The 14,947-nt window shown below is 34.6% G+C and overlaps 1 protein-coding gene across 1 annotated transcript; it reads right to left on the reverse strand.

The window, feature by feature from the left end:
• Window positions 1-1,600: 1,600 nt before the first annotated feature.
• On the reverse strand, window positions 1,601-14,456 carry LOC110457088 (peroxidase-like protein 3). The gene is made up of 7 exons (XM_021508189.1): window positions 14,306-14,456; window positions 8,679-8,798; window positions 6,278-6,379; window positions 4,538-4,627; window positions 3,655-4,144; window positions 2,708-2,932; window positions 1,601-1,808 (listed from the first exon to the last, which is right to left on the reverse strand). Exons 1-7 carry the CDS (start codon window positions 14,454-14,456, stop codon window positions 1,601-1,603), a joined length of 1,386 nt encoding a protein of 461 aa, XP_021363864.1.
• Window positions 14,457-14,947: the final 491 nt, after the last annotated feature.

The following is a 14,947-nucleotide window of genomic DNA, read 5'->3' on the forward strand; positions in this document are numbered from 1 at the left end:
TGTTCTAGTTATGAGTTGCAGATAAGTTATTTATTTGTATTTATTCTTTAAGAAAAGCATCATATGTATTGTGACTAAAAGAATAAAATGGATTTTGCGAGTAATATGTTTATTATTGACGAAGTACATTTTATTTTACGATTGCAGGATATGTTAAATCACTACAGGACTGGCTACATACCGTCAAATACAGTTAAATCAATTGTGTAAAAATGTGATAAAGAATGTATCACGATAATTAACAAGAGGCCCAGAGGGCCTATATCGCTCACCTGGATATCAAAGCAATCATGGCACAATATTCTCCAAGTGAGATCCAAGGGAATATGCCAGACCCCAAGGCCAATCCTTGTAGCATATCTGTATTTGATTTTTTATGCCCAGCAATTTTATGTATGGTTATGGGGTGGGGATCTCAACTGTTTCCAAGCTGTGACACATAAACTAGGTCCCTAGGGTTGTGGTCAGACCCCAGAATCAATTCTAATATCAAGACTGCATTCGTCTCTTTATGCCCAACAATTGTATATATAGTTTTGGGGTGGGGATCTTGACCGTTTCAAAGTTATGACCCAGGGGTTGAGTCTCCGAGGGTGGGGCCAGACCCTAAGGCCATCCTGGAAGTAAATGTGCATTCCTCTCTTTATACTCAGCAATTGTATATATGGTTATATGGTGGGGATCTCAACCATTTCCAAGATTATTCATTTTTTGCCCCACCCCTTAGCCCGGGGGGTCAGCCCCACCATTTGTTCAATTTTGAATCCCTACCTCCCATGAATGCTTCCGACCAAATATGATCAATATCCATGGTATAGTTCTACGGAAGAAGTCGTTTATAGCAATATAGTCAAATTGCCCCCTTTTGGCCCAGCCCCCAGCCCCCAGCCCCCTGGGGGGTCAGCCCCACCAGTTGCACAATTTTGAATCCCCACCACCAAGGAATGCTTCCAGTCAAATATGGTTGATATCTACTTCTTAGTTCCAGAGAAGAAGTCGCTTAAAGTAATATAGCTAAATAACCTTTTTTTGCCCCGCCCCTCAGCCGCCATGGGGTCAGCCACACCATTTGGACAATTTTGAATCCCTGCCTCCCATGAATGCATCTGATGAAATATGATTGATATCCAGTGCATCGTTCTACAGTACAAGTCGTTTGTAGCAATATAGCCAAAATGCCCCCTTTTGGCCCCGCCTCTCAACCCCATGAGGGGTCAGCCCAACCATTTGTACAGTTTTGATTCCCCACCACCTAGGGATGCTTCCAGTCAAATATGGTTCGTATCCATCTCTTAGTTCCAGAGGAGATGTCGCTTAGAGCAATAAAGCCAAATTGCCCCCTTTTTGCCCCGCCTCTCAGCCCCCTGGGGGTCAGCCCCACCATTTGTACAATTTTGAATCCCCACCACCTAGGGATGCTTCCAGTCAAATTTAGTTAAATTCCAATCAGTGGTTAAGAAGAAGAAGTCGTTTAAAGAAATTGGTTACGGACGGACGGACGGCTGGACGGACGACGGACGACGGACGGATGGACGACGGACGCAACGGTATGGCATAAGCTCACCTTTGTCCTTCGGACCCGGTGAGCTAATAATGGTAATCAAAGTTGCCTGATTTTTTTGTACTTGCCCTTCGTAAAACCAGTTCCTCCTAAATGTTGTGGCGGTTGCTCATACCAGAATCTGTCTCCAATTTTGAAGTTTTTAAATTGCCGTCCAAGCATACATGCAAACGTTGGTCCGATTCCACCCCCTTCTATGTGTGTCTCTGTGATGCCGCCAGCGAACAGATCGATGTCGTCAACATCCCTGAAACGTAACATTTTATACGTGAACCATGAGAGGGAACCATAGAGCAACAGTTATTACTACTTCTTTGTTTACATCTTTTCATGTAGTCTGCGGACGATGCATTGTTATATTTTTGACGCTGTGCCTTCTGGAACATCTGGTCTTATTTTCCATGTACATTTTCAAGAATATTTACGTAAATATTTCCCTTCTTCATATTGTGCGATAGTTTTATAGATTTTGAGTTATAGTTATGTGGGCCTTCCAGGACTATGTTGATTATTTAAGTTTCTTTTCACCTTAAAGACACGTATTTATCACGAATGTAGCTGTGTTCATACATATATATTAAGTGAGTTTACAAGATGAACAATATTTAAGGAATCATGTACAATTGTTAAATATAATATCCGTTATTTTATATGTGACTAAAAAAAGATTGTCAAAAAAGTGTGCCAGTCTAGTGTTAAAACCATGAAATATATGCGGTTGACATCACATGTTGAAGCAATTGTAAACATTAGTTATGTACGAACAGGCAATATAATTTATCTGATTACTGCAGCTAAAGCTAAATATTCTTGTTTGGAACATGGTTAGGTTCGCACATAATATAGCGTATTTCGATTGTTTTGAGAACGAAGTAAAATAGCAAAACTGGTAAAAAACGTTTTTTTAAATGATGTCATTGCCTTCATATTGGGTTGAAAAATCACAGATATATAAACATGACTTTCCCAGATACTTAGCACAGATAACAACTTCCGATTATCTGTTTGGGTTAATCAACAACAGGGTACATGACAAATGAATAAAAGACATTAAATTCCCGCATATAGTTCATACATGTACTAGACATATCATGTATATAACGCAAATAAATCTTAAACAGTAATAATAATCAATAGTTCACATACTGATAAACGTTGCCAAGTCGCATTGCATTGTCGGGAGTGTGATTAACCAGGCCACCGGCGTTGGAGCCAAAGTGGGTTGCCCGTGGAAGGTTACACCACCTCCTCCAGTCGTTGTAACCAGGGGTGCCGTGGTCACGTCCTCTTTGAATATTTAAAGACGGTAGATCGAAACTGTCTCCATTGCTGTCCACAAACAGTAAGTCAAGGATAGCTTTCTCAAATATCCTGTGGAAAAGATACATTTTACCAATTTGTTTAAACTTAAGCATTTTGAAAAAAAATAAGTATATCATAATACAAGCATATACTGTACATAGAAGCATATACTGCAAAAGTATCTATATGTCAAATTAAACGAGATAATGCATTTTGTATGTGAACATCGTTTTCTTCAAAGCTTTTCTTAAAATAATCTTCTTGTTAATGGCCACATTTAAATAAGTTGTAAGGGTTTATGGCCAAAGTAATATATCATTAAAAGTATTAAATTTAGCAATCATATGCTTTGTTTGACTATCATAAATGTTCTTTGCGATTTCTAATAGCATACCTATCCTGAAAGAAGCCTTATGAATACGCTTTATCGAATGAGCTCAAGATAAATTCTCGTTTGCCGAGTCGGCTAGTGATTTACTAGGGTGATAATTATCGTATTTACTCTTCAAAATGAGACGAATCACTGAATTGCTTATCATGTGTTTTCTGTAGACATCACGACCATACAAAACCCGGACACTTGTCTACAGTTGATGACGGCATACATCACGTGGTAACTACATAGTTATAAAACGCTTCTTGAGATATTTTGAATAAAATGTTAATTTCAGTAAAACAATGAAAACATTTCAAATATCGTTAAACACAAATTATTTCCCGACTCGTCTTCAAAACATTGCTTGACAGCTTACTTGTGTTTTTTAAGATACGTGTTATGAAAAATACATTACCTATCCATGCGACCTGCAGGACCTACAGTCATCCACCTAGTCATGAAATATTGGTTTGTACCGTTAGCCTTCTGTATCAGAAATGGCCTATTAAATGTTGTTTCTGTTTTAAACTTTTCTATCGTGACCAGGTCGTCATTCATCAATCCTTGAAAATGAGGAATCAGTGTATGTCCAAAACGAAATACAGCGACATCAAAAGCGTTACCAGTGGCGGCATTCACGGTCTCATCGTACACATCTGAATGGCATGGCGCATTGTTAAGCCCATAATTCTTCATCAGCTTTTCATTTAGTAGAACGGGTAAAAATTCACCGTATGTTATTTGTTGGTTGAATGCTGATATGATCTTTCTTGTTTCTTGAAAGATGATTTCATCTGTCCACATAGGATTGATATTCGTTAATTCGTTTGCAATCCTAGTATGATCACGTAGAAATATGATGTGAGTTGTGCCCAGACTTGGAACTGTGTTAACACGTTCATCACCTACAGAACAAAAGACCAAATGACGAAGTGGTATTGGTGTTTTTCTTAATGATATAATCATTACAACAAATAACTATATAGCATCGATAATTCGTTTTTGAATACTCATACCTGAACTTGTACCATGTATTTAAAGGCATACTCAATTAAAGAAAAAACACTTCATGAAGGTTATGTAATAAATTGAAATGTAACGATTACTTTTTAGTAACGTTACTAATAAAACTAGCAGCTTGATAGTGCAAAATATGATACCCACGCCTCGAATACGAGCTGATTGGAATACAATGATAAAGGAAATAAGAATGATTGTACACTGATGTTGAATCTTGAAATCAAAACGCTGCTTTAAAATGGTTCAATTACAACTCAGCGATGAAGTAAAAGAGTTACCTGCATGGTAGCAGTAATCGTTTGGACTTTGGTCTATTACACAGCCTGTTGGCCTACCCGGTAATCCGTTCCCTTTCATTTTCAGCCCACCTGTTAAAATAATTAAAAGCAGGTTTCCATAGATAACTTTCTGCAAAGAGATTGATTAGTTGATAATTTGCATGATTGTTTATTTTGACCAACCTGCTGACTTATTCGTAATATTGTCAGTTTAACATTTTCTAATTGCATTATTGTTGGGGCTCCGCACCGATTCATGGTTTATTTTTCACTCAATTGTATCAATATGTATTTTTATACATTCCACAAATAATAATCTGGAGATGTAATCAGGAAATCGGTAAAATTCCAATGCCAAGATGCGATTTATAACAGCCATTGTGACGAAGGTATGCACTACCTTATTATATTAACCTTAAAAGTCAGAATAATGTGATTAAAATTTCTGCGCTAATCTTGCTTAGTAAAACGGGGTATGCTTAATCTCGCCCACTAGTTTGTTTTCGCTTAAAACCTCAGGTAATTTGGTCTCCATCATAATAAATGATTTCATATTGATCGATACTGATATGTTCAATTCAGGTGTTCTATCATTAGACTGACCGATTAATTAATTCAATTTTAAGCGAACAGATGACACACATACATTAGTTAAGCATCAGCTAGGTTAAACCTAGCTCATTGATTATGGATTCGCCCCAATGGTAGACTGCGGTGGGGAAATCTCAACATTTTGAAGGCCAATATGATTTTGTGATGCCTTTTTCGATGTTCTGTATATTAATGAGATAAGTTCACCTGTTATAGGGATAATAATATTCTAATGTAAGCTATTATTTTCATTCACAGCCCCTTTGGAGGAATATAGGTAACGGTACATACATCTTTTTAAGACTCTGTCATGTCCAGGAGTGTACATTTGAAAATCCCGAGGGAAGAATTTCCCTATCCTACACCCATGGACATGAAAGAGTATTTTTCTCTCATTCCAACCACCAGAATAAGCTCAGAAACCATGAAAACGCGTTTGGACTGGCCACAATTTTGAAAATATCAATTTCCCCCCAGAGCTTTTTAGCTCGAAAACAAATCAGCATGCCGGATTAAGCATATCCCATATTGACAAACAGAGTTTGCACATGAAAATTAATCACATCTTTCTAACGTGTAAGGTAAATATATCGTAAAAGGTTTATAATTTCATCACGTCGCTTCATCCGCATTGCGGCATCGGAGAGTTCCCAATTCATGACGTCACGTCAATGTCGAGTCATTGTGACCTCACGCCACGTGAAATTGTGTGTAAGATAGAAATTTCCTACACCCCTTTCTTACCCTGGACAGCTCTATCTTACACACATGGAAATGAGAGAAAATGTAATATACAACTCCTCATAATGCAACCATATTATGATGGTCCTAATATGAATTTTCTGTGTTCCTGCATATCATATAGGAAAAAAAATCAATTATTGCCCAAAGGATAACGTTTAACAACAAGTAGAAAGCGTTTTATTTACACAATGAAATAATCATACAGTATATGTTCAATGGTACTCGATGAGTTGACGTACATGCTCGTGTACATTTTGATTATGGTAAACTCGTCAATAGACTACCTCAGTTTTGCTAGTTACTAAGCGTAATCATTTAAGAGGAATGTATCAAATAACCTTTCTGAAAACAGGAAGTTGAATTTCATATTTTTCTCTTCGTCCTTCACCAAAATATTATGCATACCATGATATTTCGTCCTTAGCGAATCCTGTTGATCCTGTGTAGACCCGTACACATTGGAAGCATCTATGTACGACGTGAGAGAATTTAGCTGTTCGCGTTGTCCTGTGTTGTAATTTAAAACAAATTGAAAATACACGTGAATGTCATGAAGTATAGTTATTAAAACAATTATACATTGTCGATAAACATTGCGTGATATCTTAAATATATAATAAATTAAATATTCTTAAATTAAGTAGTGTATAGATGTTATTATTCGGTGTCAACGTTGTTGATCGACATCTGTGTAGATGAAGCAAATATAAATGCAATTATCGGTGTAGACTCCGGTACATGTTTGAAAAACCCGCTAATTATGCATTTGAATTTATAAAATGTGCGCATATGAGGGACTACAAAAACAACTTAAAATGTTCTATCGCCTGTATATTTAAATAACAAGGACCTTTAGAACGTTTAATTAGTTTTATACTTGTTAATGCAAAACTTTAATGGGTTTTCTTAAACACTAAAATCTATTAAGAAAGTTGTATACATGTCTATATGCATATTCATATTCAATGCATTTATTTGTTCAATGCGACAATACGAAAATTTCACAACGCAAACATTTACAATTAAAAATAATCTATCCTTACTTTAGTACTTTTGAAATGGTCACTAGATATGAAATTTGCGAAAAATTAATTGCGCGGAATTAACAATTATAGAAAATTTGAGAAATTTCGGGACCGCAAAAAAAACAAATAGTAAAAAAAGTATGTTTGTATTTGTTCTTAAAACTTTTTTTTTTACATGTAGATTAATTTGTATGTTCGTTTACTTGTTTTTCTTTTGAACATTATAGATCTTACTTGGTATTCGATTGATCTAACATCTTTCCTATCGATCATATAACACAGTATGAAGTATTATATTGTAAATCTAGCATTTGACCGATATAGATGTACGCCAATCGTTTTCGGTGGAGATTTTCTCTTTACCTGGCATGCAGTCCAAACCCGTACTAGCAGTTGATCTAGAAAACGGCATACATGTTTTGTTGAAATGAGCATCATTCGATGGTAAAGCTATTGGGAAGCAGTCTGGTCTATTGTGAAAAATAACATTACATTACATATTAAAGATAACATATACCTGTAGCCTGGTCCATTTCAAAGAGTGAACTTTCAATATATATGTATCTAGATCTTCAATATTTTATTTTTAAACAAATGTAAGGAAATGTATAAATATTTACATTTCTTGGCATTTTTGATTGTCTTTGATTGTACAAATGTGCAAAAGAGTCTTAAAACATAATAGTAAACGTTATTTAAAACAAAAACGCACATTGAATCTGCATCAGGTCCACAGCAATCAAGCTCCTCACCGCCAGGGCCTATAATATAGCCATTGAAACAGTACAATAGCAACGTTAGCAAAGACCAAACAATTGCAAAGCTCAGAGATACTTAAAAATCGAATCTTGAATTGAAACAAAAAGACTGCAACAGAAACTGCGGGGTTATGAAGACAAACGGATGGAGGCCATGGCTCCTAGGAAAACCCTCGGCGAATCGGCGAATGTTGATAAAAGATTATTGTATACCGATCAATAAGTTCATGTGTATAAGACACAATAAACAAGGTTTAAATCATGAAAGACATAAAAATGTTAAGTGGGAAATCAGGTCATGCCGACAACCGTAGTGTCTATAGTGTGGTTTGACGTCTGTCTGGTAGATAGCCATAGCTAAGTAGCTTATCGGTCCACAGGACATTCTTTTGATTAGGTTTAATGTCATCGTCACGGCTTAGGTGATATGAAACGGCCACCTAAGGAGAATTCGCCAACAAAAGGGAACAGGGACTGTCACTTTTAAATCTTCTTCACGGCAAGTTTGGGGGACTGAACTCCGTGATAAATAACGACCAATCGTAATAGCACAAATTTCATCGTATAGATTAAGATTTATATTACTCTGAGTTATTAACATAATCCAAAAATAATGACTTTTTCGAAAACGCGAAATAAAGGTAGGCGAAAACAACGATATAAATCTCACGTTTTCTTAGATAATCTTAGCGATAAGTCCACACATATTGGCTTACGCTTTATGTTTACAAAGATATTAAATAAAGTATTCATAATGCATGTCCTTAAACAACAAACGCAAAAATAAAATATTTGTAAGTGTGCAAATATTTTATTTTAAAATGACATTTTGGAAAGTTGGATAAACTTCATCTTAAGAATATCATGTTCCTTTTAATCTTTGTCTCCATTTCGTGATACATGATGACGTTACAATGAACGTTGTTTTTAATCTAGCCAATCGTTACCCCATATTGAAGATGTTTCCATGGGTTCTTTTATGATTTATTAATATATCTAAAATAAATAAACATAACTACATACCTGACGAGATTGGTGTTCTGATGAAGTCATGGTCGATGAATTGACCCCAGGCCATCACCATTACTGTTTTGTCTGGTGACGGTTTCGGGTCAGTGTTGTCACGGAATACTTTGTTGCTAACTTTACGTGCAGAAGGTAGTGGCAATCCATTCTTTGCCTATGTCTGGGTTCTCCAACCCCTGAAGTATTTCACACGTGGTATTGGTGAAAAGGGAGCATAACATTCAGTAATATTTGGTTTACCAAATTTATGTTGTGTTATATAACCTCTATAACGTAGTCATGAATACATTCTGAATCATTTAACGTAAATGCACCCATGACACAACAATGCAGTTTTGAAACGTTTAAATTCGAACGGGTAAGTTAACGCAAGTGCACCAATGATACAACAATGCAGTTTTGCAACGTTTAAATTCGGACGGGTAAGTTTTGTAAAAATCTTAACTGCCCATTATCATGGCCATTACACCTTTGAAACCATCATTTTGCAATGTATTTCACTTTCAAATACGTAAATAACATATGATTTCTGAAGACACACATATATTTTAATAATGCAAGTCATTGCTTAGCAACTAGTAACTTATTCCCATGAAATATTCATACTCTGTATATTATTCCCGTTAAATATGTATACTCTGCATTTTATAACAGTTACATGTATATGATATAAGAACATATGGACCGTATTTTGTATATTTCTGAATTTGTCATTTTGTAATTAATTTCAGTTTTCCTTTGACGTAACATCACAATGAAAACAAAGCCACTACATTCACTTCCTAACGTAAGTTGTACTATATCAGATTACGCATCAAAAAAATGTACGTGTAACACATTAGTGGGGCAAGGTTATTGCATACTTGTGATAACGAATTGATTTCTTTTCTTCAATAAGCAACATATTTTAACACTCTTTTTATATTTGTACATTGTAAAGTGTTCAACTGTAAAATTGTTTTCTAAAGAAACATCGATTCATTCGGTATAAAGGTGGTGTAGTTGTTGCTGCAGCTGTTGTCACGTTATGTACCGCGAAAGCAAAAGCAGAGATTGCTGATACAAACACTATAGTTATGAATGTGACCGCATTCACATCGACTGTATACTGCATCTGGTAACAGTTCAATGCTTATATTTACATTTATAAGTATAGAGTTTGTTTTGTATAGTAACTGAAGCATAAATACGTTTGAATTTCCCGCTTATCATATCAGTGACGTCAGTAAGTTCAAATCCCAGAACAGCCGACATTTCCAGAAGAAATAATATAGTCCCTCGTGTCATTGAAAACCACACGCACATAAAATAGTTTGAACACAAATTTAACTTTATTATTTATTTCATTTGAGTGTGTTTATGTTGAAAAATTGTTAATAATTGCATAACTTCTGCTCGTTTAAAATTAAAGCTGTTTTTCGCGCATTGATAGATTACATGTATTTTGAAGTGATGCGGCGCTGAACGGACTTGATTGGTTTCCTCGGAAACGCTTATGTTTCCTTCGACTGGAATATTACGTTATTATCAGAAGCATATATACTCGGAAACGTTTAATTAAAGTGGTCCTTTCAGTATGTGATAACGAATCCAAGGACATTTTGTTTGAAATAGATTCCATGTCTAATCAGTCAGATTAGCATCGCTAGCAGACGACGTTCACAGGGGTCGGTTTCATGATTTTGAGTAATGGATGACATCACTGAAAAACCACAACACTTAAAAAGGTATTTATAAGCATTTTAAAACCTTGTCGATACCCTCGACTTTTACAAGGTTTTAGAAATGCTGAATTTTAGTGTTGTGGTTATTCACTGATGTTAGGCATAACTCAAAATCTCGAAACCGATCCCCTGTGTGATGACGTTGACTAACTTGGTAATTTCGTATCTAGAATGGCGCTTACAATAATTTTGTGGTACCTACACATCTTATAATAAATTAATATTGTCATAATTTGTCAAGTTGCTTTATTTTTTTGCGATGACCTATATTGCTAAATGCTAACGAACCCAGAATGTTTCCGACTATAGGCCTATTGATACCGAAAGTATCGGGCGGCCATGTTTGTTTATTCCTACACTGGCCGTATCACTGTAAATTGTAGTATACAGTCTCATATACTGCAATTTGGTTTACTAACGACATATAGGCAAATGCAACACAGAATGTAAATATAATATAATAAATAAAACATATAGAAATATTTCGTCTGGTCGGAAACTCAAATCATATGTTAAATTTTAAAATGTAAGAAAACTTCATGCATACAGTTTGAAAATCAAATACATCTTTGTTATATAAACCTAATTTGAAATTACATTTGTTTGTGAGCGTTTTATTTATCATATCAGACTATGATTAACTGTTCTCATAAATAGCATAGCAAAAAGAGATATCTTATTCATCTTCCCTTTTCAAACTCATAAAATATGATAGATTGGATCAAAAGGATGAGAAGGGGGGTTCTAAGGCCTTATATCCAATTGATATATTGATTGTTTACACGTAAATACGATAAACAGCCAATCTATATATGTACTGTATAACAATACTATATGGATGTGAAATCAAGTTTTTTCATAAGCTATAACACCGTCTCAAATTGAAATATCACATGTTATGTCACGAACATACATATACTCGCGTCATTACACACGGAATTGACCTGTATTGTTTATTTCACCAACAAATATATACTCAGTTTAAATGGCATTGCACACGACATGGATATGTATTGTAACACCGGACCACAAGCAACAAAGTACCCTTTACGATAAAATCATCACTAGTAATAGATATGTTGTATTTGTTATAAAATCAACACTAGTAACTAACATGTGTAACTTGTTATAATAGTACTAGACATGTGATCCACGTGTATAATCCGTTATCAATTTACCAGCACTCATGAAATGCATATGTGTCATATGTAATAGCACACATGTAATGGATTTAACACATTTGTAATAACACTAAACAATTGATATTAAGCATGCGTCGTTATCACAACATGGTATATGTAATAGCCATATAGCGTTTGTTACAATATATTATACAAGCATATGCGTAATTGAGTAGGTTGCACAACAAAAGCTCGGAGACCCTCCGTTAACAAGTTATATAATTTTCTTTTCTTTTCTTTCCTTTTCTGTTGTTGTTGACATTGAAGCGTATTTCCATTTATCAACATTGGAATACATTCAATTTCATATAAAAATAGAGACAGTTAACACGATGTATACATTCTATATAAATCATAATCGTACCAGTATGCTAATCATTCAATACTATTCTCTATAACAGGTTGAACTAGATAAATATAGGACAAAAATAACTACTCACCATCATCATAGTTCGGTGGAAGAAATCTCAATTCTGGAGTGAATGATTTTCCCCATGATGGATTATCAATGTTGTTGCAATTGCCATCAGCTGGTTCGGTAAGGATTCAGTAGATTACAAGATACGTCCGTCTTAAAACATGTATCGACCATAATCTTCTTAAACATTTGCACAATTCTTGTGTTTTTACGCATTACCGGAACGGATGCATTGGTTCTGAAAATAGGTTTGGAAATGTTGTTTTTATTCAAAGCTTGCATGAAGATTCATGGAAAGTTCAATGCACTTTTTATCTTATCTTTATTATCACATAGTAGCTTTTGTATATCTTTAGCATTGAAACATTGTTAATTTTAAACTTTATTTGCGTTTGTTTTTTAACATAATTAACGCGAAAAGACAAAAAGAAGAAGACTCAAATAAAATAACAGATGTAATGGTGGCCAGAATTTTTCGAAAATACGGACAACATTCTGATAATTGTTGTTTTGTTTTTTTGTTTTTTTGCAAAAACAACTGCAGCGAACAGAACTGCTTCAACTGAGTTAAATAATATTACAAGAAGTAACGATCAAACGAATTCAATACAATGCACATTACATTGGCACATACCATATAATATTATTTAGAAGTATTTATTTGAATCTCAATTTAAATCAATACAGTGTTGTGCTTAAGAAAATCTACCACTGTTTTGTTTCCGAAAACAGAATATATATATCGACGATTCAAGAAAAAACACAATCATAAATGTTTCTACGAGATCATGTCTTCAATAATCAAGATATTTAACAGGATTGAAATTAAATTAATCGCAAACTGTAAGTTCGTAATGCCTTCCGATTATTTAAAAATATTCTGATAGTTCTTTTTTACCGTTTGTAAAATAATCTGCATGTCCTTGACTCCTTAGCGTAACTACTATTTACTTCAGAACAAGGCTAAAAATAAATCAATTAAACAAATGTTAACCCATTCTGATCTGCGGATGAAATGAGAAAAGTAAATTTGGACAATTATTCGTTATTAGTTTTTCCGAATAATGAATACAAGTCCACCTTTACCTTGCCCATTTAATGTCTAAATATCAATAAATACCACAAATGCACTGTATCAATATATCAATCTTAGCAGTAGCGTGTTACATATACTTATATGATTACAGATGCGATTGCAAATATTTACACCCTGACTATCGCTTGAGTTGCAGCAAGATTAATGGTAGCCATGTTTGCGATCTCCCTGGCCTGATCATCTTCAAATCCGAAGAGAAGTAGCTGTTGTCCACTTGTTAAAGTTCTGCTTTCTGTTCCTGTATTAACGGCTGCCACAGCTAAAGCAAGAACAGCGTAGCAGTGTTTATTTGCAGACTTATATACATATACGCTATTCATGGTGTATTTGATATTGACTAAACTTACTTAACTTGATTTAACAGTTTTAATACAACAACATATCGTTGTACATAATCTTTAATCTCATATTTCTTTTAGATGACGCGATTCACGCCATATAACATGTTGCTTTTATAGACATTATTTCCATTTGAAATACAACATAGAAATTCGCAAATAGAGGGAAATGTCACATTTTTTTGTACGTGTATGAGAAGATTTATTTACTTTCTGCGTGTCTGCGTTTGCGTCAACACGAAGTAACAGCTTTGTGTGACTTAAGGTGAAAGGAAACTCACGTAAACTATACGGAAGTTCAATGAAAAGATGTTTAAATAGCAAAGACTAAGCTGCAAATCTGCTTTTGTATATAGTTCGGTTCCGTTTCCTTGTAAATCAGACACGATCCGAGGATACATACTTTGATTTTCTTTCCTTGTAATGATGTTAACAATATGAAGCCTATCCATGCATGTTTATACAGCTGTAACTAACTAGATATATGGTACATATAGTATTACTGAGACGGTTCCATCAGATGATTTTTTTTTTTTTTTTTTCTTGTTAAAAAATCATAACGTACATAAAATTATGGTCATGTTTATGCAGTTTTTTAACGATTCCATCAAAATCATAGTGAAATTGTTTTTTTTAATTTAACTTCTGGTAATCACGTGAATTAGTTATACATTTCTAAAAAAAATATTTAATTTTTAGTTTTTAACAAATGAATATTTAAGGAAAAGAAACTCGTTTTATAGCATGGGTATAAAAGATTCATTCAGGTTACCAATATTTTCCAGCTGATTCTAATTCTTTGTTTTTGTATCATTTTATGTTAAATGCATTGATTAGTACGGACTATAAACCGTGATGATAAATTGCCTGGGGTCATGTCTTCCATGGAGTCTCGTGCTGTTGTTAGAGCATCTCTTATCAAGGTTTCCATTTCTTTGTCACTCATCTTCATCTGTGGCATCACCGGAGAGATGAGGAGAGCTTCCCAAATCAGGAGACCAAGACAAAACTGCTTCATGTTTATTGAATGCATCTAGAACAAACATAACTTGTGTAAAATGAATTATAAAACTTACATGAACACCTGTATTTGTCATTAAAATAAAAAAGTATATTTTAGCTCAAATATGCTACGAATACGAAGAAAAAGCGTCCAATAAGGACAGAAAACGTTCTCAAAGGGCCAATTTAGCCAATTTTGCATTGCCCAAAACGGCGCCCCCAACCATGGCAACGGAACCTTCTAGTATACAATTGTAATTGCTTTTTGTAGAGCCACCATGGCTATGTAGATTACTGTGAAATCAATAATTTTCGTGGTGTTTTTAATTTCGATGATGGAGTTAGCAATCTTCAACCACGAAGTAGTTTATGTTGTACATGTACTCCAGTCTGCTTCACACGAGTCGCTTTACACAAGTAATACATTATTGCAATGTTTAAATATAAATTAATCACATTGTTAACAGTGTCCGCCATTGATATGCTACGTCTAAACCGTCTAATACA

The sequence above is a fragment of the Mizuhopecten yessoensis genome, unplaced genomic scaffold, assembly GCF_002113885.1.
Source record: "Mizuhopecten yessoensis strain PY_sf001 unplaced genomic scaffold, ASM211388v2 scaffold9023, whole genome shotgun sequence".
Classification (NCBI taxonomy): domain Eukaryota; kingdom Metazoa; phylum Mollusca; class Bivalvia; order Pectinida; family Pectinidae; genus Mizuhopecten; species Mizuhopecten yessoensis.

Coding starts and splice junctions, on each gene's coding strand:
- LOC110457088 (XM_021508189.1), bottom strand. CDS start 14,456: ATGAAGCAGTTTTGTCTTGGTCTCCTGATTTGGGAAGCTCTCCTCATC. Junction 4,145..4,537: donor CGATTACTGCTACCATGCAG/GTAACTCTTTTA, acceptor TTTGTTCTGTAG/GTGATGAACGTGTTAACACA. Junction 2,933..3,654: donor CCTGCAGGTCGCATGGATAG/GTAATGTATTTT, acceptor TCTTTTCCACAG/GATATTTGAGAAAGCTATCC.